Below are 23,795 nucleotides of genomic sequence, written 5' to 3'. Positions count from 1 at the left end.
TTCCAATGTATACAAGCTATATAATGGAATGACAATAAAAACCCACTTGACTTACATCATCAATAATGATTAGTGAGTCTGTTTCAGAAGCAGCCATGCAAGCCCAAGCCATGACACTACCTCCACCATGTTTGCCCGATCAGCTGGTATGTATTGGATCATGAGCAGATCCTCTTCTTTCTCCACATTTTAGCCTTTCCATCACTTCGGTAGACCATGTATTCACAACATCCCACAACAGCAGACACTTACAATGACCACAAAGCCTGTTGTTGTTGTACCGCTGCTGCTATTATTTGAACATTTTATGTCTTTACCATTTTACACTTTAAAATGTCTTATTTTTGCAAAAACCAGATTGAAACTATTTTTTTTTCTTTGATAATAACTAATAAAATAATAATAAATAATAAACCGTTCATATTAAATAATAAAATTGATTATTTTTTGACCACCTTGCTTACTGCGACTAATGGCACGCGACTAATATTGACTACACTTCCCACAATCATCCGTCGCTTTTATTTTACGTCACATTTTCCGGATGACAATAAATGACGACAAACAAAAAAAAACCATGGCAGGCGGATTAACCGACACTGAGTTAGCTAAACTTCGAAACAGATTTAAAAGAGATGCAGAGCTTCTTTTACAGCCAGTTTCGGAAGAGGAAGAAAAGAGTAAGTGCTAAGAAAACTTTTAATGCCTCCAAAAAAAAATGTCTTTACCGGACCATGAAGGTGGTTCGTGTTGTCTTCCTGTAAAACACACACCTGAATGAAGCTCGTGTTTAAATACTGTTTGTTTACCTTTTTTTTCTGTAACTAAAGAGATACCAGCAGTGTTTATCTGTAGCCTTGATAGAGGAGCCACTGGTGGTCATCACCCATTTCATATGCAGTGAATCCTGAAAACAAACAAACAAACAAACAAACAAAAGCTGAATAATAATCAGTGATAACTGCACAAATCCCATAACTTTAATAACATAAGAAACAGGCTGATGAGCAGCATATATATAGAAAGCACATGAATACAGTATTAAAGTTCTTTCAGGAATCAGATGTGCACTTCCTGAAAGAAATCCTCAGCATGCAAGGACTGGAGGTATTAAAGGAAAGTGTGTGATTAATTATTAAATTAATGTGTGTGAGTTTTAGGATTTTAATGATTGTACAGTTCTACTAGAGATGTTTTTTCCAAAGGGAGAAATTTAAAACACTTAATGGATTGGGACCAGGAATCAAAGTTTAAAAAAAAAAAAAAAGGAAATGCCATAACACTCTGCACACACTGCAGTTTGTGGATGTAGTTCATAATAAACCTAGACAGCTTTACCCCAAGATAGAGCTTTAATTAAGATTAGAGTGTTTAATTTTTCACACATTTAGCTAGGACGCCATGTTGGCTTGGCTGTGTCTCATTTTTTTTCTGGGCTGTAATGCAGGTAAAGAGAAAGCAGACTCCAAACCACTCCCTCGCTTTAATCGACACTCCGTCTTCTGGATTTTGGCTTCCATCGGTTTGACCTACTACATTGATTTTTTCAGAGTCATCCTGGAAAATGAAGATATCAAAAGGTAATTATGTTGCATCAAAGGTAACCTGTGTAAGGAATATAATAATCAATAATAGTGTGGTGTGATATCCTGTTCCCACCCTGAAGTTGATTTCCAATAAAAGCGTGTCCCAAAGTGTTTTATTCCTCTTATACCACATCAACTTGCCAACACTGAGTTTTTCATTCATTACAGAATGACACACAGTTTCTTTTTAACCATTTATAGTTTATTGTTGTTGAAAGTCCTTGAAACATATGTTCCTTTTATCACTTACATTACAACAGCTTTAAATCGTCGGTCTCCTCTCAGTCTCTCTTTTGTTCTCTTTTAAAGTTAATAAAATGAGAAACCACAAAGCCTTCAGTCCTGTAGACTTTCCCATGATGGAAATATTGTATCAACAATCACGTTTCTGTAATCCCTTTATGTGATTTGTTGGCCATACAAGTCCCTGTGTAAGTTGTTAGTACCACTGAAAAACAGTTTTGCATAAAATAAAATGTGGGTTATGTTTATAAAATTTCCAATCATAATATTGAAAAGAGGTGCATGCTACTTACAAAAGCCAGCATGATCTTTAGTTTATGCTGTTGGATATTTTGTTAATTTTTGATCATTCTTGTATTTTTATTTTTTTTAATCAAAAAGGTTGAAAAACAAATTAGTATGAAGGGCGTACATTAGGTACAAGCTTGGTGTGGGAGTGTTTCATGAAAACCTTCTTTAACAGCCAATTCTGTAACTATGCTCAGGGGCATTGTCATGCTGGAGCATGTTTGGGCCTCTTAGTTCCAGTGCAGGGAAATTGTAAAGCTACAGCATACAAAGCCATCATATACGATTGTGTGTTTCCAACTTTGTGGCAACAGACTGAGGAAGATCCACATATGGGTGTGATGGTCAGGTGTCCACATACTTTTGGCCATACAGTGTATTTTGACCAAAACATTACTTTATTTTTAGGCATTTTGTTTCTCTGGTACTGTTGCAAAATTATCCTTTGTACATCCAGATATTAGTTTATGTTCTCTTGCTTTACTTTGTTCTTAAATTTAGCACTACATGATAGTAAAAAAAAAAAAAAAAAAAGATTCTGTGCCACAGTGAAAAGCAATCACACCAGTGGGAATAAAATCCCATGAAATGCAATACACAAACAATATTTGTCGCCCACCATCCAGAGATTGTGAGTTCAAGTCCCAGTGATGCGACAGCCATAAGAGTTCAAGTCAAGAGTCAGTTCATTTACTTTTTAATATTTTATATTTAGACAGAATCATGCCATTTTAAGTTAAAGAAGAAAGGAAAATCTAAAGAATCTGGATATGCATAAAAATAATTTATGCATGAAAGGGTTAAAATATAAAAAGCTTTACATGCTAGTGAACATGCTCAGTAAATCTAATACACAGTATTCAGGGATATCTGTGGATCATTAAAACCATATGAAAACTGAGTGAAGTCAATTTTCTGAAACATTCAAGCATTAAATGGCATTAAAAAGAGATTTGTTTGGTTATTAAAAAAAAAACCTTCGAATATCTCATGGGGCACCATTAAATCCATTAAAATGAAAAGAATATGGCAAACACGATTCTGCTTAGAGGAGGCCCTCAGAGGTCAGAGGAACAACCAAGAGGCCAAGGATGACTTGGAAGGAGATGGAGAGATCCACAGCTCAGGTGGTAGAAGCTGGTTGCAGGACAACCATAGCCTAGACACTTCACAAACCTGGGGAGAAGAAAGCCATTACTGGGGAAAAAAAAAAAAAAAAAAGGCATATGAAATCCCATTTGGAATTTGCATATACGAGACTCACAAACATGTGAAAAGATGTTCTGGTGAGACTGAAATTGAACTTTTTGGTCTTAGGAAATAGCAGTCCATTTGGCAGAAACCCAACACTGCTCATTTCCCTGAGAACACCATTCCCACAGTGAAGCATGGTGGTGGTAGCATCATGGCAGTTTATTATCACTGACTGGGAAAACCTGTTCCAGTCTGCAAGAGATTTGAGAGAGGAGGTTCATCTTCCAACAGATGTCTCAAGGTGGCATTGTGGTTTTTTTCTCTCTCCATGCAGATATGCTGTACTTCATGATACTTCTCATCTGAACTTTTACCAATTAAAGGGCAAAAATTTTGACATAAACATCTTTAAAAGAGAATGGCCTAAGGAGGAAAAGGTTTTTTTTTTTTTTTTTTTTCCTTATTTCAGTGTGCACTTTGTCCTCACAAATGACGCACAGTGACACACACGTTGGACTTTGTAGTCAAGATGAATGCTGAAAACCAGGGACTGTGCTTCAGGGCTGAATAAAGACTTTCTGTAAAGTGGGCAGGACTGCACGAACATATCTGTGTGTCTCTGTGTGTGTGGGCATCAAATGACAGTTTTGACCTCATGGGGACATTTGGCTGGTCCTCATGAGGAAAACTTTGTGTGTGTGTGTGTGTGTGTGTGTGTGTGTGTAAACAAACCAGTGTATTTTAAAACGATAAGAGCAAAAAAAGGTTTGTTTTGTTTGCTGGTTAAAGTGTAGCATAGCATTAATTAGATGCATTAATAATTGTGGCAATGCGAGCTCCTCACATGGATAGTAAGACAAACGTGTGTGTGTGTGTGTGTGTTCTACTGCTTTTTAGCTGGCTGATATCCAGCACGGTTTCACTCTGCTGAGCATCTTTATTACCCACTGTGATCAGTGTAGCTCATTGCAGTACAGTTTCAGTGATTAAGTTTCACCGTTTTGTGTTGTTTTTTTTTTTTTTCTTTTTTAAAATTAAAACCTGTGAGCAGAAACTATAAGGCACTAATGAATGACTGATTAATGATTAAACCTTAAAATTATTATTACTGTTAATGTTACTATTATGATTAATGGAAATAATCATGGACTAACGGCACACCTATCTAGCTTACGAGAAGTGTTATTACGAATACTATAACTATTCCCCACTGCTAGTAAAGCTACTGTTGTTTATATCTTAGCCTAGATTGTTAAACAGGTCATGGCCATCACTGGTCATATCTAAAGGCCTATTCACACCATGAACAGCGTCACGTCACGTGTCGGGTCAAGATTTCATTCAGGTCCATTTTACAAATCATTTCAGTCCACACCAAGCACATTAGCATCACATCAGATTCTAGCTCGGGTGTGACGCTGCCTTGTTATATGCCCTTTTTTTTTTTTTTGTGAGCGATGTGTAACTTAAACTAACATAGAACTTCTCAGAAATCACAAAATCACGTTATGCAAACAAAGATGTCGTGATTGTGCCACATACAGCTGCATAAAAAAGTGTTTGTATGCTATGATACTCATTTTACAGCAACATGGTGAAACAAAATAAACACAAATAGTCTACAATGTCAGCTTAATCCCTCAGCTATCATTCCTGTAACAAATTTTACATGAGCTGATGAAGTGAAGGAACAGCACTTCATATTTTTCATTGTTTGTGTGTGTGTTGCAGTTGGTGGTTTAATGTGGGCCTGGTGCTGCTGGGTGTGTGTCTGAGCCTCGCCACATTCTGCATTGTGTATCTGGAGTGGTTCAAAGGAATTCAGCATTATGATCAGGAATACCCCGCGATTCCACCAATCACCACCGCCGCGTTCATCGCAGCCTCCTTCAGGTCAGTGTGTGCAGTTACACTTCACACCACTTCACTTGGACAAATCACATTCAGCTAATCAGATAAACGATACGTTTGTGGTGTTCAGCATGCACAGTGTTGCTATAGTTGTACAAACCTTAATGAACCGGACTCGGCAGAGAACAAATTCCCATGAGCTGTCCTTTCAAGCTCTACATTAAAGTAAAACCTTGTGCTGGGGTGACTGTTTATTTCGTCCTGCAGAATCCCAGTCCTGACTGTGATACACACCTAGTATGGAAGCTTTCTGGGACACGTTCTTGAAAAAAGGAATAGTCTGCCTACTATTCGTATCTGTGTTTGTATTCGTTTGGGACGTATTATCTGTTCATTCCAAATAATATATTCGTATTCAGTTGCATCCTTGGATGTATTGTGAATAAGAGTGAGCACATGAGCTTTTATGATTACAGCAGCAGTTCTGAGACAGAACAAATCCACAGCATCCAGTTGAGATTATCCACTTAAGCAAGAGTGGGACTTGGGCTTAAACTCTTTTTAGGAAATCTTTAGGGTGTCCATATGGGTCCATTTTTCAGGCATTTTGTAAGTTCAGCTATTCTGTTCACCAAATAAGATCTCCTCAGCAGATTAGAACTATTGGTCCAGCTTATTGTTAAATTGCTTTCCAATGAGAACAGCTACAGGTGATTACGTAAATGTTTCTTTTGGTAATATTGTAAACCATGATAAAAGGTTAGGCAATAATGGTGATGTAAGCATTTGACAGGCTTTAACCGACATTGTAGCAGTTTACCTCAGCCATTAGCATCACAGTTTTAACATTATCATATTGGGGAGTGCTGTTACAGGAAAACAACAAAAGCAACGGAATGGTCTGATGCAATGTGACGGCATTTAACCACCCCAAAGTTGATTTTTTCCTCCCGTAACTACACTCCCCAAAGTGTCTTGAAGTTAATGAAGCTAGTCATATTACAGAGAAACCTGAAAGCGCAAAATTATCCTGAAGTTTCCCTGGAGGAAAACTGAACTGGCAAAACATAGACACAGAGGATTCCTTCCATAATTGTGGGTGGGGAAAATGTCTCTTTCCAGAAAGTGTTGTTTTTCTTTGTTTAATAACAGCATGTTTTTAACCCATTGTATTATTAGGTTTAGATTGAGTGGGGCATGCCAGAAAAGCCCTCCCTCCTGAAGACTTTCCAGTGTTGGAAAACGTAACAGCTGGAGTCCTTCGGAGAATGCCTAACGATTAAACATATTAGAATGAGAGCATCAGGATAAACTTGACATGTCTTGTAGTTAGAACTGCAGATAGAGCTGCTGTTACAGAAAATTAATCAACCCCATCTGGCCAATCGGAATGGAGAATTCAGTAGCACTGTGGTACAAATGGTGTTTAATGTCGTCCTGAACATTTGAATATGAGAAGATATCAGTGGATATTGAAAGACCTGGATACTTTGTACATTTACTGTATGGATTTCTTGTACACTGAGCCAAGACTGATCTAACCATTCCTTTTTTGTGTGTGTGTGTTCACAGTTTTAACATTGCACTGTGGCCTGTGTGGTCCTTCTTCACTCCTGTGATTCTCTTCACTCAGTTTATGGGAGTAGTGATGATAATCTCACTACTCGGATAAAGGCGAGAATATGCACACACACAATTCTATTCCCAATCTTGTGAAACAGCAGTGTTTTTGTAGACCATTTGGCTTTCGCAGTGACGTCTTTGTGTGTCCGCATATCAGATGTTATTGTCATTGTGCTGTATGAACTGAGAAGACATTTTCAGACACATCGTGACGCAGATCCCACTGCAGTGACGTTTCCTCTTTTATATTCCATTTTTTTTTATGTTTTAGATTGTATGTAACTTATTTTATATGTACATCTCCCCATAAATATCTCAGTGTCAAAAAAAAAAAAAAAAAAAAGACACATTAATTTACTGACTTTTCACATTAAAAATCCATTTCAATCATCTTTGGGTTCTGTATAATTCTTTCCAATTAAATGTTCATATATTGATATATTGTCACAGATTGCCAAAAATTTCAGTTATAATTTTTATACATTTAATTTTTTGAATGATTTAATTATTTTGCATACTTTTGTTCTTTTTTTTTTTGCCGTGAATTGTAATTTATTCCTGTGAAATTTGGCTAGTTTAGTTTTTTTCATTTTTAAAAATTCCCAGCTGAGGAGGCAAAAGTATTTTGTAAATTCTGCAAATGTGAAATAAGACCATACCACAGTGACCTGGTTGCCCATGCTGCCACAGAAAAGCACTAGAACATTATTTTACCCAGGAAGTTCATTTCAGAGGAGTGTTCCAGTGAAGGAGGCAGTTGCAGTTCACGTCGCTTGCTATTCAAGCATTTTAGCTGTCAATCATTTAGGTGTAATGGAAGAAATTTCCAAGAAATGGATGAGTACGTGGAACAAAAAGTACAGTGCTGATCACTTCTCCTATGCAAACAGTCTTTGCAAAATGAAAGATAATCCCTTTATTGTTCTTATCAGTGGGTTAAATTGTTTAATTGTAATTTTGTGAATTCCCTTTCATACAGAAAGGTGATAAAGTGACTGTGTTATGCTTTAGCCATTTTGCTGGCATGATTTGGCACCATTTGTCCCCTTAGATGGAAGACTGCAAATCAAGGCAAAGTTCTTCTGACTGATCACCTTTAACCTATAATGCAACATTTTTAGTCTGATGGGAGTGATTCTGCTCTCTTTCAGTACTGTGTCTCCAACCACAGGGCACAAAGGCTCACCTCATCCATTGGTTTGATGACTGTGAAAACGATACAAGTCGTATGCTACAGCCTTCACAGTCACCAGATCTCAACCCAGTTGAACATCTGTTGGATATTTTGGACTGACTTGTTACATAGCGCTCACAACTACCGTCATCAAAACACCAAATGAGTAAATCTTTTGGTAGAATGGTGTTCATCACTCCAGTACAATTCCAGAGATGTATACAATCTATGCCAAGGTGCATTGAAGCTGTTACTGTTACCTTACTAAGACATGTTTTTTTTTCTTTATCACCTGTATGTATATACTATAGATTTTTTTTTGCTTCCATATATATTTGATACTTAATGAGTCTTTATTAATTTGTACTTGTATTGGGATTAACATTACACTATATCCATTTTAAAACTGTACATTATACTTTTGGAAAAAAGAAACAAAAGAAGAAAAGTGTGTAATTACAATGTGTGTACTTTATATGAAGCCATACTTTATCCTGGTCACGGTTGTAGTGGATCCCAGGAACCCCGGGAGCAAAGCACGAATACACATTGAATGGGACGTCAGCACAGTCCTGGGCAATATACACACATCTTGGGGTAATTTAGAGCAGCCATTCTACCAACCAGCATGTTTTTGGGAGGTAGGAGGACACCCACTCAGACATGGGGAGAACATGTGAAACTCTGCACGGACTGTAACCCAAACTCAAGTGTTGTTTCAGCTAATATTCTCACTTTTACTTGAGTAAAGAATTTGTGTACTTCTGCTGAATTTAGGTTATAACCCTAAAATGATTTGAAAGAGAGAGAGAGAGAGAGAGAGAGAGAGAGAGAGAGAGAGAGTGCGTTCATCCCCCTTGAACTATTTCAACATTTACTGTATTCACCCCATTGTTATGAAACCCCTAAATTAGTTGCCATCAGAAGTCACATAAATAGTTGAATGGAGTTAGTTCACCTGGGTACAATTAAAGTGTCACATGATGTTGAATTTAAATAAATCTGTTCCTGGAAGACCCCAGAGTTTGTTAGAGAACATACCTAAACAAATTGTAATAATGTGACATGACCACGACTCTGCATAGAGGAGGCAATCCACTAAAAGTCTGTGACCGAGTAAGGAGGGCATTAGTAAGAGAAGCAACCAAGGGTAACTCTGATGGAGCCGGAGAGATCCAAAGCTCAGATGGAAAAAGCTGTTCACAGGACAGCCTGGATACTCCACAAAGCTGGGCTTTAAGGAAGAGTGGCATACCACAGGAAATGCCCTGAAGAAGAATAACAGTACTAAACCTCTTCCTGTAATGTCTAACAAGGTCATAGAGAGTTGTAGAGGGAGGGCTCTTAGTCCACTCCTCCATGCAGAACATTTCCTACTCCTTTATATTCTCAGGTTGGTGCCTGTGGTCTTCCCTCAATAATTCAGACCACAGGTTTTAACTAGGGTTCAAATCCATTTCTATGTTGATTTGAATGTATATTTGGTTATTCTGTTGAAAGCTCTATCTCTGAACAAGTTTGAACCTTCTGGCAGAGGCACCCAGATGTTAAAAGCAAGAGCAGAGTTCCTGGTAAGCAAATGGGAAATAAGATATTTCAAGCATGACAATTTGCAATTATTTAAAACATTCCATATTGGTGTCATTAGTTTTGGCACATACTGTATATTTCACCATCTATCACTGCACATGCCAAGAGACGTGGAAATCAACCCTATGAAACATAGTCTTTGTGCCAGGGTCAGGTCTTTGGCCTGTGGCCATCGAAGCCCAGAGTAGAGCGCAGGTCTCAGAAACTAGAAACCAGGACTGCCAACTAACCTGGCCATATGCTACCCTCAAATTGCCACAGCTTGGCTCAATGCCCACATATGTATGTTCTGTCAGCATCATTTACCTCGTAGTTCAGGCACCAAACAGCTCCCCCACAACTAAAGCATCCTATGGAGGTGAAAACATAGCCCATTGGGCAGTGAATGCATCAAATCAGGGGGTCCTGATGTCGCAGGTCAACAAACTTCAGTTCCAATGCCAGCCCCCAAACTTTTCAGGGTCCAGGGCCTCAGTTTCAGACATCAAGTTTGCCTCTCTGGTCAATGTTAATTCCCTCTTGGACAGAGGCTCATTTGAAAGATGAACCCCATAGTTCAGAACAAACCTAAACAGCCCTTCTTGCTCAGGAGATGAATGGTGGTTTCTATAAGTTAGGGTTATCAGATCTTATTCATGCCATGCAACGGTGCATATTGTCATGTTTCCACTGCTCCAGAGCACAGATGCTTTTTGAATTTTGCCTTTCAAGGACAGGCATTGCAAGTCAAAGTGCTATACTTCAGCCTCACTCTAGAACCGCAGGTTTCCTCAAGATGCATTGTACAAAGAAGGGATGCAGCAAGGCTTTTCTCTGTTCTGGCACCTAGGTGCTGGAATTAATCTCCCCTAGATATCCGAACAGCTGAGTCACTGGCTGTCTTCAAACGACAACTAAATACCTAGCTCTTAAAAATCTTGTGCTGTCTGTTTTTTTTTTATAGTATATTATCTCCCCAACAGAGTTTTTTAGACTGATAGTACTCTTAGTCTGAGAAATAGTGAACCAATATCAGAATGTATCGATTGATAGAGACTTTAAAGCACTTCTGTAAGTCACTCTGGATAAGGGCGTCTGCCAAATGTAAATGCGTGGACCTACGTGCCTCCACCAAGGAGCAGGCCATCTGGGATACATCCACTATCCATGCATACACAGAGGTGGGTAGAGTATCCAAAATCTGTCCTCAAGTAAAAGTACAAGAACTTATGCAAATATTTACTCAAGTAAAAGTAATAATCTTAATAGTTACGTGAGTAAGAGTAAAAAAGTATCCGATGAAAAAACTACTCAAGTAGCTAGATACTAGTTACTTCTGATCTGATTGATACGAAGCGGAAACCCTGAATTTCAAACTACTTGAAGAGCTTTCACACACCTCTCCTTGAAAGTCTCTTTGTTCTACTTATATAAAACCTAGGTTGAAGTAAAGTAGCCTAGCTCAGTCCTGTGATGGGCACTTTAACATCACATAACCTGTCATTTGCAATAAAATCTCAAACACACCCTCATGTTTATCTAACAGTTAACTCTGTCTTTATTTTCACATTCACAACACTAACTTGTCAACTTCTACATTTAAACAAGCTAACAGAGAACAAGAGAAGGTGTGTGTGCAGAGTGTGTTTGTTATTATGTTTGTGTATGAACTTGTGTTTGTGCTTCAGTATGTGGATGTTTATTTGGTCATATGTTCTTTCTTGAATAATCTGTTTTCACAGAATTTTACTTTTGAACTTCAGTAGTGCCCATAGTTACCAAATTACCATGAATAGGGTTCAAATAGGCAGAATTTTGACACTTACCCGCTACGTGTGCACAACATGCATCGCATTATGAAACTATTCTTTTTGAAATCTTGGAGTGAAAACATAGACTGAACTTGAGGCCACGGCTCTCGCGCACGCCTTCCTCTGCTTCAGCTAAACGCGCGCTAAACGGAAGTCTCGCGAAGCAGCCTCTCCAACGTCTCGCGAGACTTGCGAACAAGTCATACAAACTAATTATTTTAAAAAATCTCATATTTATTACCATTTGACAGTAACGGAGGAACGCAGCCAAATGTAGCGAAGTAAAAGTAAATTTTTTTCATTAAAAATGTACTTGAGTAAAAGTACACATCTTTAAATATACTCTTAAAAGTACAAGTTACCCCAAAAATGTACTCAAGTAAATGTAACGAAGTAAATGTAATTTGTTACTACTCAAATCTGTGCATACATTAGAGTTTGGTCTCATGGTAAACTCAGTAAAAGCTTCCTAGTACTGAAGCAAGCAACACAATTCATTGGCCTGAAGCTAGATTCATGGAGAATGTTAGCCACCATGTCACCACAGAGAGCAGTCTATCTTTTTACCAGTTCTGAGACACAGCATGTACATGTGATGGTCAGATACATCATTAACCATGAAGGCACAAGTTTGGATGGAACTCTTCATCTTGCACAAAAACCCCTCAAGCAAACCCTCCCATAGTTAGCCTTACTGAGATCAACTCACATGACAGGATTGTACAATGATGCAGCATACACATGGGAGAATGGTGTCTGCACCTAGAAGTGATAAAATTACATTAAATGTTTATAGGGTGTGTGTAGCTCTAAATGTGTTAATGTTCTGCTTATATATCTACATGCACTGGCCACTTTAATAGAAACAGCTGTACCTGCAATTATCCCAAGAGGCAATCATGTGGCAGCTGTGCACTGCATTATAATCATGTAGGTACAGGTCAAGAACTTCAGTTAATGTTCACATCAAACAACAGAATGGGGAAAAATTTGATCTTGGTCACTTTGACAATTATGATAACTCAAATAACCACTCTGTTTACAACCATGGAGAGCAGAAAGCATCTCAAAATGCACAACATGTCGAACCTTGAGGTGAATGTGCTACAATAGCAGAAGACCAAATCAGGTTCCACTCCTGTCAGCCAAGAACTGGAATATGAGGCTACACTGGGCACAGGCTCAACGAAACTGGACAGCTGAAGACTGGAAGCATACCAGGCGCTGTGTTTCCAATCTGTCCATTGTCAGTGACCCTGTGCCCACCATAGCCTCAGATTCCTGTTCTTGGTTGACCGGAGTGGAACCTGATGTGGTCTTCTGCTCATGTCGCCCATCTGCCTCAAGGTTTGACATGTTTTGAATGAACTGTATCTGTATGATTTTATGTATTCCTATGCTGCCACATCCACATGGCAGACTGATTGTATAATTGCATGAATGAGCAGGGTATCTATTAATGTACAGGTGACTCTGTTAAAGTACTCTATTAAAGTATATGCATATGTCAACAAATTGCCATCTTATCAGACATGCTGGGATTGATGAGATTGTCAGGTGCAGGTATTTGAGTCAGGTTCTTGAGTGTGTGTGTGTGTGTGTGTGTGTTTGCACACGCGCTTTAATACCTGTATCCCATGCGCTGCTAATTGGCAGTGTTTATTGCATTTATGGAGGATTTATGGTAGACTTGGGTGCCCACCTTTGATTCATTGTGTGTGTGTGTGTGTGTGTGTGTGTGTCTGTGTCTCAAGGGTCGGAAAGTTCTCCGATCATCGTTGTCATAATGGGGCCTTTTGTTAAAGTGCTCACCTGTATCCGTTTCACATTAATTAGCACGGGCCCTGTAATGTCGCGCACAGTTAAATCACATTTTTCTTTGGTATCAAATAAAGCTAACCTAACAGCCCACTGGGTTTATGGTGTTTTGTGTTTGTTTGGTATTTGGCTCTGTTTCTTTCTGCATTTGTTTAATGAAATAAACACGCTATTGGACTTGGAGAAAGGATTTTTTTTTGTATTTTTGCGTTTTTTTGGAAGGTTACCTGAGCCATGTCGGCATTGCGTGTCACACAAAGGCGATTCCATAAAGGGCCATTGTCGGACTGACCATTGACCAGTGAAACGCGAAACCCCGCTTCCCCCTTTCTTTCCCATCAGACCCAACGAAGAAAGAAAAGCTAAATAAGCCTCAGTTCATTTCCACTGGACCCACACGGAGCTGCACAGAGGTGAAGAGTGCAAGCGAGCACTGCCAAAAAAGCGCCTATATTCTTACATTTTTGCAAGAGAATCTCACGCTCTGGGCCAGGTGGAAAGTTAAAATACGCGCGGCCGCTAGGCCTCATAATGTCTGTCGGTGAATGATCTGTTTTCTTTTTTTTTTTGGCACGTGCTCCATCCTCTGCGTAACGCGCTTTAAATCGGATTTCAGCGCATTTTAAGCAGCTTGTCCCTTCTCAGCTTGTTCAAGCCAAAGAAGGATGGAGTGATGGAAGGATGGTGTTGGATGAATATCTGGCATCACCGGTTCCTCCGAGCCGCTGAAGAGGACTGAAACTCGACCTCCAGCTCCTAATCTGCAGATTTACACAGGGGTATATAGGTAGATTACAGCGAACACGAACCGGATGCTGGAAACGCGCTCTCCCGAACACCTGACCAGACGTCTCATACCATTTGAATTAGTGCTGTTGGATTGCAGAGCAAAATGGTGGAGCACAGCGGGCCCGATGTGAAGTTTGTGAACAAGTACTGTCCCAGTTCGTCCTCTTCGTCTTCCACCTCCTCCTCCACTTCTTCCTCCTCTTCCTCTGCGCGCGAGATGAAGGTTTTGGCCACGCTGCGCGGCAGCCTGAGCCGGAAGTACCCGCAGAAGAACGGCGAGGTGCTGAGCGCGCAGTACGGCATCAACCTGTTGCTCGTGGGCCTCGCGCTCATGCTGGCGCTCGCGTACCAGGGACCGACCGTGACCGAGGAGACGGTGCTGGCTTTCCTCTCCACGCTCATGCTCATGCAGCTGCTGTGGATGATCTGCTACGTGGCGCGACTGGAGCGCAAGCGCGATGCGCCGCCGGAGAGAGACGCGAACGCCGCCACCAGCTGGATCAGAGGTACCCAGCTGCGCTTTATGCGCATTCGTGACAGAAATAATTATGAATAGAAATGAATAAAAGCCAAAGACAGACAGACAGACAGACAGACAGATAGATATGACTATGTGAAGTCTAACCCATTACCCAGGACTATGCACTCTCAAAAATAAACACACCAAACTGAATTTTTCCTTGTCTCTTGGATGGTCCTCTCAGGGGTCTACCTGTGGTATGTACCTGTGCACGTGTTGTACCTTTTAGATTTTAGTGTGTATCAGTGGTCCTTAAAGTCCAATTACATATCTTAAATTATTTTTAAAGGTATATATTCATAGTTCCAGGTGAAACATATTACATACTAAAGATGTACAAAAGATTTGATAGTACCCTTGATAGTACCACCAAGGAATAGTATAGTTTGCTACCTTTATTTCTGAGAGTGTGTACATTGTGCTTGATTAAGCTACATGGTGATGAGAAATCGTTACTGTGGATATATGAAAATGAATCTGAAACATGAAATTGCTGTTTAAAACATGTAAATACACATGTGGCCTGTGCTTGGCTCCCAGCTTGGCAGGCATGATACCAGGGTAAGAAGGGTAACCAAATTCAGCACAGGTACATTAGTCATGGCATGGTTTGCTTGGCAGTGGAAATAGTGTGGATTGTGGGTAATTTGCCGAGCCAAGCCAAGCCGTGACACACCTTATGGTGGAAAAGCGTTCAAGGGAATGATCAGTGCAAATCAATACAAAGTTCTTCTGACTGATCAGCTTTATCCTGATGGGAGTGGTCTCTTCTAGGATGACTCCGCCCCATCTACAGGGTACGAGGTCTCACTGAATGGTTTGATGAGGATGAAAATGATAGCAATAACATGTGACTTTAGGACACAGTTACAAACTTATAGCATTAATACATTATTTAAATAAATAAGAATGTAAAAATGAATTAGCTAATTAAGCGCTAAAGTGTTAATTCAGCTGCCCAAGTGTTAATTCAGCACTGTAAGACTTTGTAGAAAGTGCTCATTTGGTTTATGTTTATGGTTTATGTTGTGCAATCATGTAAATATGCATACGTTTAAGTTGATATTTATGATTTTTTTTTTTGGACTACAGGTGGTCTGACTCTGCTCGCTCTGCTCTCACTCATCACAGATGCCTTCCGTGTCGGGAACTTTGTCGGTTATCAGGAGTGTGTGTCTCCGGTGCTTGGCGTCTACCCGGTTGTACACGCACTTCACACAGTGTCGCAGGTGAGAGTGTGTGGTGAGAGGCCAGGGGGCAGGGTCTCATGGTGCATTCAGATGGCTCATATATGACTAGAAAGGAGGGTAATGATTGAAGTAGCTAGAACATAGCCATTAAATTCAAATCCACTGTGACTGGAAACGAAACAGAATTTTCAGGCACACAATATTGCACTGCTGCACTGATAAACTACAAGGAAAGGATTCCATCAACTGCTAACCCAATTTCTATTGGCTTTGGCATACTGAGAAATGTCATTTTCACATCACGACTCAAAGCTAAAAAAAAAAAAAAAGAAAAGCTTTCAATGTCATGAGTACTACAAGAGCACACTGTTTCTGTGGAATGTTCTAGTAATATTAAGGCTAAACCTGAGGTGCATTTGAAACAATCGACTTTAATGTATAGTTATTCTTTCTTTCTTTCTTTCTTTCTTTCTACATTCCTGCAAAGTGATTAATGCAGGTTTTATTTCACTGCAAATATTGGCGTGATTAGTTATTGGCACACAAATGTTAGACTGAATATGAAAATGAAAACATCTGCATCATAGACTTAAAAAATCTTACTAAGCACTAAAGTGGCTATCATTGGTTATTACTGATGCTACAGCGAATTATTCAGGTAAACCGAAGCTTTACCATCCTGAACACATGCATTAATGTTTGTAAGTTACATGTAGGCTATGGAAATGAATTTGACAGTGAGTGTGTATCTTTTCTTATCTCTGTGTGCATTTAGCCTCAAAGCTCTCTGCAGGATCACATGTCTAAAGTTTGAGCTGAAATATGGAGTTGGAATTGACTCGGTGCTCAGTGCTGTAATTGATCTCTGAATCAGAGGGTCTTATATCGCGAGGGGTCTGCCGGGAATAAATGAGTGCTTTGTGCTTAAATAAAAGGCTCTCTGTCACTGCTGATCCTGTTAAACTTCATTATGACTCATTCTACTAAAATTGATTCTTGCAAAGCCCTGTTTGAGGGAATCAAAAAAATCCTGGAGTTTTGATTGGATTTGAAACTATGCAAGTTTTGATAAATGTTGAGTTGTCATGTAATGCATGTAGGAAAATGATAAGAATTACGTTCTTGTCTAGCGTGGTGTGGTGGTGCAGCGGGTAGCACTGCCACCTAATAGCACTGGAGTCCCTGGGTTGAGCCTGAGTTTGTGTGGGGTGCTCCTGGTTCTCCGGTTTCCTCCTACCTCCCAAGAACAAAAAAAATTGCCTCTAGGAGTGAATGAGTGTGTTAGGAGTCTAACACAATGCCACTATCTATAACTGTGTCTGTATTCGGATTTAAACCTGAAGTGGGCGTAGCCAAAATCAGAACTTTTTTTTTAATAGAGGTGTTCATGGGACTGTTTAATTTATTTTACCCACGCAGGTATTATTTTTGTTTGTACCTGCTTGTGACATTTTCTAAGAAATTTCCTCAAATATTTCCCAAAATATAAACAAACTAAAAGCCTAATTTAAACCATCACCACCATGACCAGGCAGATAATAAGGATAAATGCTGTAAATCCATCATTGAAGTTCACGTTAATGAACATGAGTTTCATATTTACGTGATCATCTGCATGGAAGTAAAAACCTCTTTTTGTTGCGTCCCACAGAATCCCAGTCTCGATGCACACGTCTAGTCTCCTATCTGTATTTCACCTCATACCCATTCATCCTGTGGAGAAACTTTATAACCCAAATGCCACATTTGAATCAGTTCAAATTTAAAACTATAAAATGTTTAAGAAGAGAAGTCTAAAAACAGCGCATTAAAAGGACCAATAGTCAAAATGAGGTCTCTAGCGGTTACGTACGTAAAGCAACAGTGGAATGTTTTTCCACTCCTTGAACCTGCCTCCCATTCCTGCAAAGCAATTAATAACATGAAATTATATTTGACATGTACAGAGTGAATTATCGTCTAATAACGTTACCCGAGTGCTCTTGGTACAGCAGTGTTTTTGCCAGAACAGGCATCAAACTTCCATGTCTTCTGGTTTTAGTATTTTAGCATGACCTGTGGTGCTGCCTGATCAGCCATTCAACTGCTTGATTCAAGTTATATAACACTATAAAACGCATGAAATTTGGCTCATACATCATTAATGACAGTCAGCTGAAAAACTCATGAGAGCTCATTACAAAGAAAAGCTAGACATCAAACACACTTGGCTCATAGTTTTCAAGTTTATGAGCCAAGTGTGTTTAATGTCTAGTTTTTCTTTGTAATGAGCTCTCATGAGTTTTTCAGCTGACCGTCATTAATGATGTTAGCTAACTCCCAGGCAACTAACAACGCTAACTAGATAACATCAATAATGCTGATAAGAGCTCTTTTTGATTTGCTGCCTCTCTATCCTGTTTTTCTCAGCCACATGATACATTTGTGCTGATGCCATTGCTTGTACACTTTTTTAAAAATCAGATTCTACATATTTTCTAAGTTATTTGTACATTTTTTTAAATCAACTAGTGCTCCTTTAACCTTAGGAAATGCAGATCCTTTGAGGTAACACGGCACTTCACAAAATTGAAAAATAATAATAAATAATAAATGTGTTCATGGTAGCAAATCAGCTCCAGATGATGATGATGATGATGATGATGTTGAAAAGATAGCTTTGTGTATGTATGATGTGGGTGATCTGATGATTGTGATGTTTTTCCTTCTCATTTTGCAGGTTCATTTTCTCTGGTTTCACGTTAAAGATGTCATCAAGCGTTATGAAACGTTTGAGAGGTAAATTTATGTGCGTGCATGTATTTTCACAGTATAATTGATGCAATTCATGCTATAGTTACTAGTACAATAGCTATGAGTTCAAATCCCAGCATCACCAAGCTACCACTTTTGGGTCCTGTTGGGACTCTTAAACCTCAACTGCTCAGTTGTATCCTGTCTCAACTGTAAGTCGCTTTTGGATACAAGCGTCAGCCAAATGAGGTAAATGTAAATGTGTGTTAGGTTTGGCGTGATTCATGCTGTATTCACTAACCTGCTGGTTTGGAGTAATGGAGTGATGACTGAAGCCGAACATGCTCTCAATGACCACAAGAGACGATTATCAGCAGTCGGATACTTCAACTTTACTGTCGGGGGTAAAGTTAACACACACGCACACAGACCGAACGCCAACCCCTCCTCCCCATTTTATCCTGCTGTTACAGTAGCTGGTACTACACATACCTACTTGTATCTTTGTAGTTCTATCTTTTCCTCTGTCTCTGTCTCTTTGTCTATCTTTCCCTGATTCTGTCTATCTGTAATTTCATGCCGAGTAATGGTTCAGTAAAGTGTTTTATCTTTCTGTCTCTCTTTCTTTCTCTTTCTCTCTCTCTCTCTCTCTCTCTCTCCCAGAGGCCACTCAGCCTGACTGTAACTGTACAACCAGTGCGTGTTCGATGTTCAGCAGCAGTCTGTACTATCTCTGTCCTTTCAACATCGAGTACCACATCTTAGTCTCTGTGCTGCTCTTCGTCATGTGGAAAAATGTTGGCCGCACTCTCGACCAACGCACCAATCAGAAGCCTGCATCATCTTCACCATTGCTAAAAAGCTCAGGAGACGGACCTTTCCTGCTGCTCGGCCCGGCCCTCGGGCTCTTGGCACTTGCCAGTGCCATCACGGTGCTCGTTATCTACATCATCCACGTGGAGGAGTCACTGGAGGCACGCCATGCAGCCATCTCCATGTTCTACTGGTTTGGAATCGTCATTTTGGCATGCATGAGTGTCGCCGGTGCTGTCGGATTGGTCATCTATCGCCTCGAGGATTGGCCCATGGACACTGCGCCAAATCCAGCCAGGACACTCGATTCTAAGCTGCTGCTCGGCTCTTCCATTGGCTCCTGGCTTGTCTGCTGGTGCAGTGTCATCGCAGTGGGTGGGGCCACAAATTCACCCATCTACCGATGGGCCAATTTAGGATACGCCATACTTTTAGTTTTGGAGAAGTGCGTGCAAAATCTGTTCGTTGTCGAGTCGCTTTACAGGAGACGACGTGAGCCTGAAGAGCGGCCCGCCCTTTGCGCCAACCATAACTCCATCCTAAGCCCAAGTCAAGGAAATGAGAAAATCTTTGCCGTGTATGATGGTATCATTAACCATGCGTACGAGTCACCAGATAAACACTGTGAGAACGAAAAGCAAACTTACGGCAGGAACAACGGGAATGTTTCGCATTCTCGTGGACAAGGAATTTCAGAGACTCCCAACAGAAAGCGACAGGTCCTGAAAAATATCGCCATCTTCCTGTTCATGTGCAACATTTCGGTAAGGCTCTTCATTAATGCCAGTTCACTACCCGGAATTGTTTAGCCTTTGAAATAAGATCTTAATTTTCTGTGCTGTGTTTCTGTTTGTGTGTGTGTGTGGTATATAGCTCTGGATCCTGCCTGCATTTGGATGCCGGCCACAGTTTGATAACGGTTTGGAGGAAGCATCATTCGGATTCCCCATCTGGAGCACGGTGCTGAATTTCGCCCTTCCCATGAGCCTCTTCTACCGCATGCACTCTGTTGCCGTTCTCTTCGAAGTTTTCCGGAAAATTTAGGCCCCACTTCCGTACCTGTGTGGTGTTTCTTTTGCACGCAGTAATGATGATTCCCTCCATTGAGTTCTCTGAACCAGGGTTACCTTCTTTTTAACATTTTTTGTTTCCTCAAAAAGGAGAAAAAATGCCTTTATCTCTTTCATTTTGATTGCACAAAAGAAAGAGCGATTGGAGTTTATTGCTACAAGACAGAAATAAGTGGTCTTTTGCCTTTCCTCCTCTGTGATTAGACAAAAGCAAGAGATTTCAGCCACTAGGGGTTGCAAGAGATTTCTCTCCACTAGAGGTTGCACAACTCTTCATTTTTACTAATCAACCAGGAATTCAAAAAAAACTAGTCGACTAGTCGTCTTTTCCCTAGTTAAAGCAGCAACTGATTCAGATCATCGCTACTTCATTAGTGAACTTAAATGCTGATTAAAAAAAAATAGCCAAGCACCATTAAACTGCACTTCATTTAACAGCCATGTACAGGCTAAATATTACATTTATAGCTTCAATGTTTATTTAGGCTATGCTGTTAACTAAAAAAGTAAACAAATCAGTGCAATAAATGTGCCAAATAATAAATCTGTGTATCATATTACAATATTTTACAACCGTTAGAGACTTCAACATAGAACACATAGAACTAGAGGTGTGCATCGTGAATTCGTGACACGCGAGCAGGGGTCAGAAAAGAAGTTCGTGGAATATAGAAAAGACACGTTGATTGAGGTGTGTAGTCGTGGCGCGGTGCTTGTGCAGTGCTGAGCTATGTGTTAACCATGGCTGGTGTAAACTGGAGCAGAGTTGTGCATCGGGACTGGGATCCTACCAGACCCAGCTAAAAAAAAGTCGCAGGAGTGGGCGGTTTCTACTTTCTTGCAAGTGGGAAGTGGGCGGACAGATATGAACCTTGTGAGACAAAGAAAGGGCTTCATCCTTCATCTTCAGTAACTGCTTTATCCTATAAAATAAAATATTTATATTTTGACAAGTAGCCTAATAGAACCAACTTTTGTTTAGTTTGACAATAATATTTGCAGAAGTGGGCGGAATTGGTCAGCATTCCTTCGAGAACAGGCAGGAATGGAATTTTTAAAAAAAACAAGTCCCACATACACCTCTAAACTGGGTTTTACTCATTCATTTATTCGTTTACCTTTTACATTATATTTTTGGAAATATGAAGTTCGTTAGAAAATATCTAATGTGGGTACGTACAAATAAAAATAACTGCAGGATCGGGAGGGAGTGGTCAGAATTCCTTCGGGAGTGGGCGGGATTTAAAAAACAGTCCTGCACACTGCTCTGCGTTTAACCATAAAAGTGAATTGAAAGTAATAACGTCCCAATAAATTCAAAGAAAAGATTTTTTTTTTTAAAAAAATAGTCTTCCACAATGTGCGAAAGGATAAGTCAACTAGTCAACTATGCAACCCCAACTGTCTTCTGTGTTTGGATGGGAAGCACAGCTCTTGGCTTCTCTCTCCTATGATTGGCTGAAATTGTTTAATATTCTATCCATGACTGGAAGAAAAGCATAACTATTGGCTTTCTCGCCACTGTAATATGATTTCACTTTACTGTGATTAAACAGAATGTCATTTTCACCTTCCCCTCGTGAATGGACAAAAAAAAGAACTGCTATTGGATTTCTTTTCATTATGATTAGATAAAAGCAAACGCTTGCTTTCTCTCTATAGTAGTTATACCAAAAGAAGATTTTTTTTTTATTATTATTTCTCTTCACTGCATTGTGATTGGTCAGAAAGCCATTTGTTCCATCTTCTGCCCATTGTGATTGAACTGAAAGATGAGATCTTGACCTTTACGTCTATTGGACAGAAGACAAGCCTTTGACCTTCTCCCTAATGTAATCAGATGGATGACAAACCTTCTTTTTTAATCGCTTTCCCTACTTTGACTGGATGGAAAGAAAGGCTTTCTGCTTTTATCCCACTGTGTTTAGACAGAATGAAGAGCATGTGGTTTTCCTCCTCGCTCTGAATGGACAGTGAGAAGAATTCTGAATTTCTCAGATGGATGAGCTGGCTACAGGGACAGTCACACTCTCCGTGAGCTGATGTTTCACATATTCAGCACTTTCAGAGACTCGGACACACTCCGTAACACACTCCTCAAACACTTCTCAGCTCCACAGGTGCTCTTATTTTCTCTCAGAGCGTGTTTGTTGGTGCTAACTCTAACACGCAAAACGCCGGCTTCAGGTTAGCAACGACCAGCGAAGGACAGCAGACATGACTGTGCACAAAAAAAAAAAAAGATATAAAAGAATGAGTTTATTAATGAGCGCCAGAGTGAGCAGAGCAGAGCTGAAGGAGTATCTACTGTGTTTCGATATTTTGAATGATGACACATCAGGTCTAACGATAATCTTACCTGGGATGAACTGATCTGATTGTATGATTAATATATAGATATTGGTTAACCCTTTAAACTCCCGGCTCATCAGTGAGTTATTCATATTAAAGCATATTATTCATTAAATACAATTAATTATTCAGTCACTGTAGAGAAACTATTAGGAAGGAAATGTAGTAGGATTAGTCTGGGCCTTTCAGGGAGCGTAATGGGTTAATTTCTTCCCAATTTCTGGTGCTGTTTAATTTCTCAGCACTCCATTCTGGAGTTTCTTTTTTTTTTATTTTGGGGTTTTTTGGTTGTTTTTTTGGGGGGCCTTTTAGAAATCACTTGAATCACTTGAATGATTTCTGCAATTGTTCTCATTACTTGTACCTGGAAGAAACTTTACTTGTATTTTATTGACACCAAGCAAAAAGTTACGATGCCAACTGTACAATTTATTGGCTGCGTTTCTCACCAGATCACAGCTATCCTTTATTAGCTGTGCTCTCTCTCTCTCTCTTTCTCTCTCTCTTTCCAGTAGAGGGTGCTCTGTCATAACTGCACTCCAAGTTGGAATTTTTTTTTTTGTCCTGAAGAACAAAAACAAGTTCATATCTGATGTGAAAAACAGAGACTCTCTCGTTAGATTTTCTATTTCAGAGCCCAGGTAATGTCTTTCTGTAATAGAAAAAGAAAAAACACTGTTATGACTTCTTCGTGAATCGTACGCAGTGTGTTGGATCATGTTCTCTTGTGCGTCTCGGTGCCAGTGATGCTGAAGACTTGAATTTCTCTGAGAGACCACAGCCATGCACGCAGCACTATATTGAATTTTTTTTTGTTTAATGTATGAAGCTTTAAGGTGTTATTTGATTTCCATGAGTGTTTCTGCAAACTTGTCAGAGCATGTTTCAACAGTACACAAAAAAAAAAGCACCAGTGCTTTGTTTATAATCATTTAGGTTTTGCTTTACAGTTAGCGAAAGTTACATAGTCCTTAAGATTTGGTTTTACATTTCTTTGTATTTAATATTCCAATTTTATTAGACAAGATTTAGTTTGGCCTGGGTTTCTGTTTGGGACAATATTCAGCTGTGCACGGTTTTAACTTGTGGCGGTCTGGGACTTCATTTGGACCAAGTTTCAGTTTGCGGTAAGATTTGATTTGGGACAAAATTCAATTTAGGATGAGTTTCA

The 23,795-nt window shown here is 39.7% G+C and overlaps 2 protein-coding genes across 2 annotated transcripts; both read left to right on the top strand.

Annotated features, from left to right (window-relative positions):
- The first annotated feature begins 527 nt into the window (after positions 1-527).
- tmem128 (transmembrane protein 128) lies at positions 528-7,179 on the top strand. The gene is made up of 4 exons (XM_026917156.3): positions 528-680; positions 1,448-1,580; positions 5,043-5,204; positions 6,735-7,179. The coding sequence occupies exons 1-4, from the start codon at positions 545-547 to the stop codon at positions 6,832-6,834; spliced, it is 531 nt and encodes a 176-aa protein (XP_026772957.2). The 5' UTR covers positions 528-544; the 3' UTR covers positions 6,835-7,179.
- Positions 7,180-13,330: 6,151 nt separating this feature from the next.
- On the top strand, positions 13,331-22,483 carry otop1 (otopetrin 1). The gene is made up of 6 exons (XM_026917068.3): positions 13,331-14,452; positions 15,559-15,695; positions 18,376-18,434; positions 18,660-18,793; positions 19,053-19,966; positions 20,076-22,483. The coding sequence occupies exons 1-6, from the start codon at positions 14,050-14,052 to the stop codon at positions 20,244-20,246; spliced, it is 1,818 nt and encodes a 605-aa protein (XP_026772869.1). The 5' UTR covers positions 13,331-14,049; the 3' UTR covers positions 20,247-22,483.
- The last annotated feature ends 1,312 nt before the right edge of the window (positions 22,484-23,795 follow it).

This window comes from Pangasianodon hypophthalmus, chromosome 13, assembly GCF_027358585.1.
Source record: "Pangasianodon hypophthalmus isolate fPanHyp1 chromosome 13, fPanHyp1.pri, whole genome shotgun sequence".
In the NCBI taxonomy this organism is placed as follows: Eukaryota; Metazoa; Chordata; class Actinopteri; order Siluriformes; family Pangasiidae; genus Pangasianodon; species Pangasianodon hypophthalmus.
Note: the sequence above shows the minus strand (reverse complement) of the source record. Positions and strands in the feature narration are given on the sequence as shown.

What these genes read in the sequence shown, in the direction of transcription:
- tmem128 (XM_026917156.3), top strand. Translation starts at nt 545, where the DNA reads ATGACAATAAATGACGACAAACAAAAAAAAACCATGGCAGGCGGATTA. An exon ending in GAAAATGAAGATATCAAAAG is followed by an intron (nt 1,581 to 5,042) that starts GTAATTATGTTG and finishes TGTGTGTTGCAG; the next exon opens with TTGGTGGTTTAATGTGGGCC. An exon ending in TTCATCGCAGCCTCCTTCAG is followed by an intron (nt 5,205 to 6,734) that starts GTCAGTGTGTGC and finishes GTGTGTTCACAG; the next exon opens with TTTTAACATTGCACTGTGGC.
- otop1 (XM_026917068.3), top strand. Translation starts at nt 14,050, where the DNA reads ATGGTGGAGCACAGCGGGCCCGATGTGAAGTTTGTGAACAAGTACTGT. An exon ending in CGTTATGAAACGTTTGAGAG is followed by an intron (nt 18,435 to 18,659) that starts GTAAATTTATGT and finishes AATGTGTGTTAG; the next exon opens with GTTTGGCGTGATTCATGCTG. An exon ending in CTTCAACTTTACTGTCGGGG is followed by an intron (nt 18,794 to 19,052) that starts GTAAAGTTAACA and finishes TCTCTCTCCCAG; the next exon opens with AGGCCACTCAGCCTGACTGT.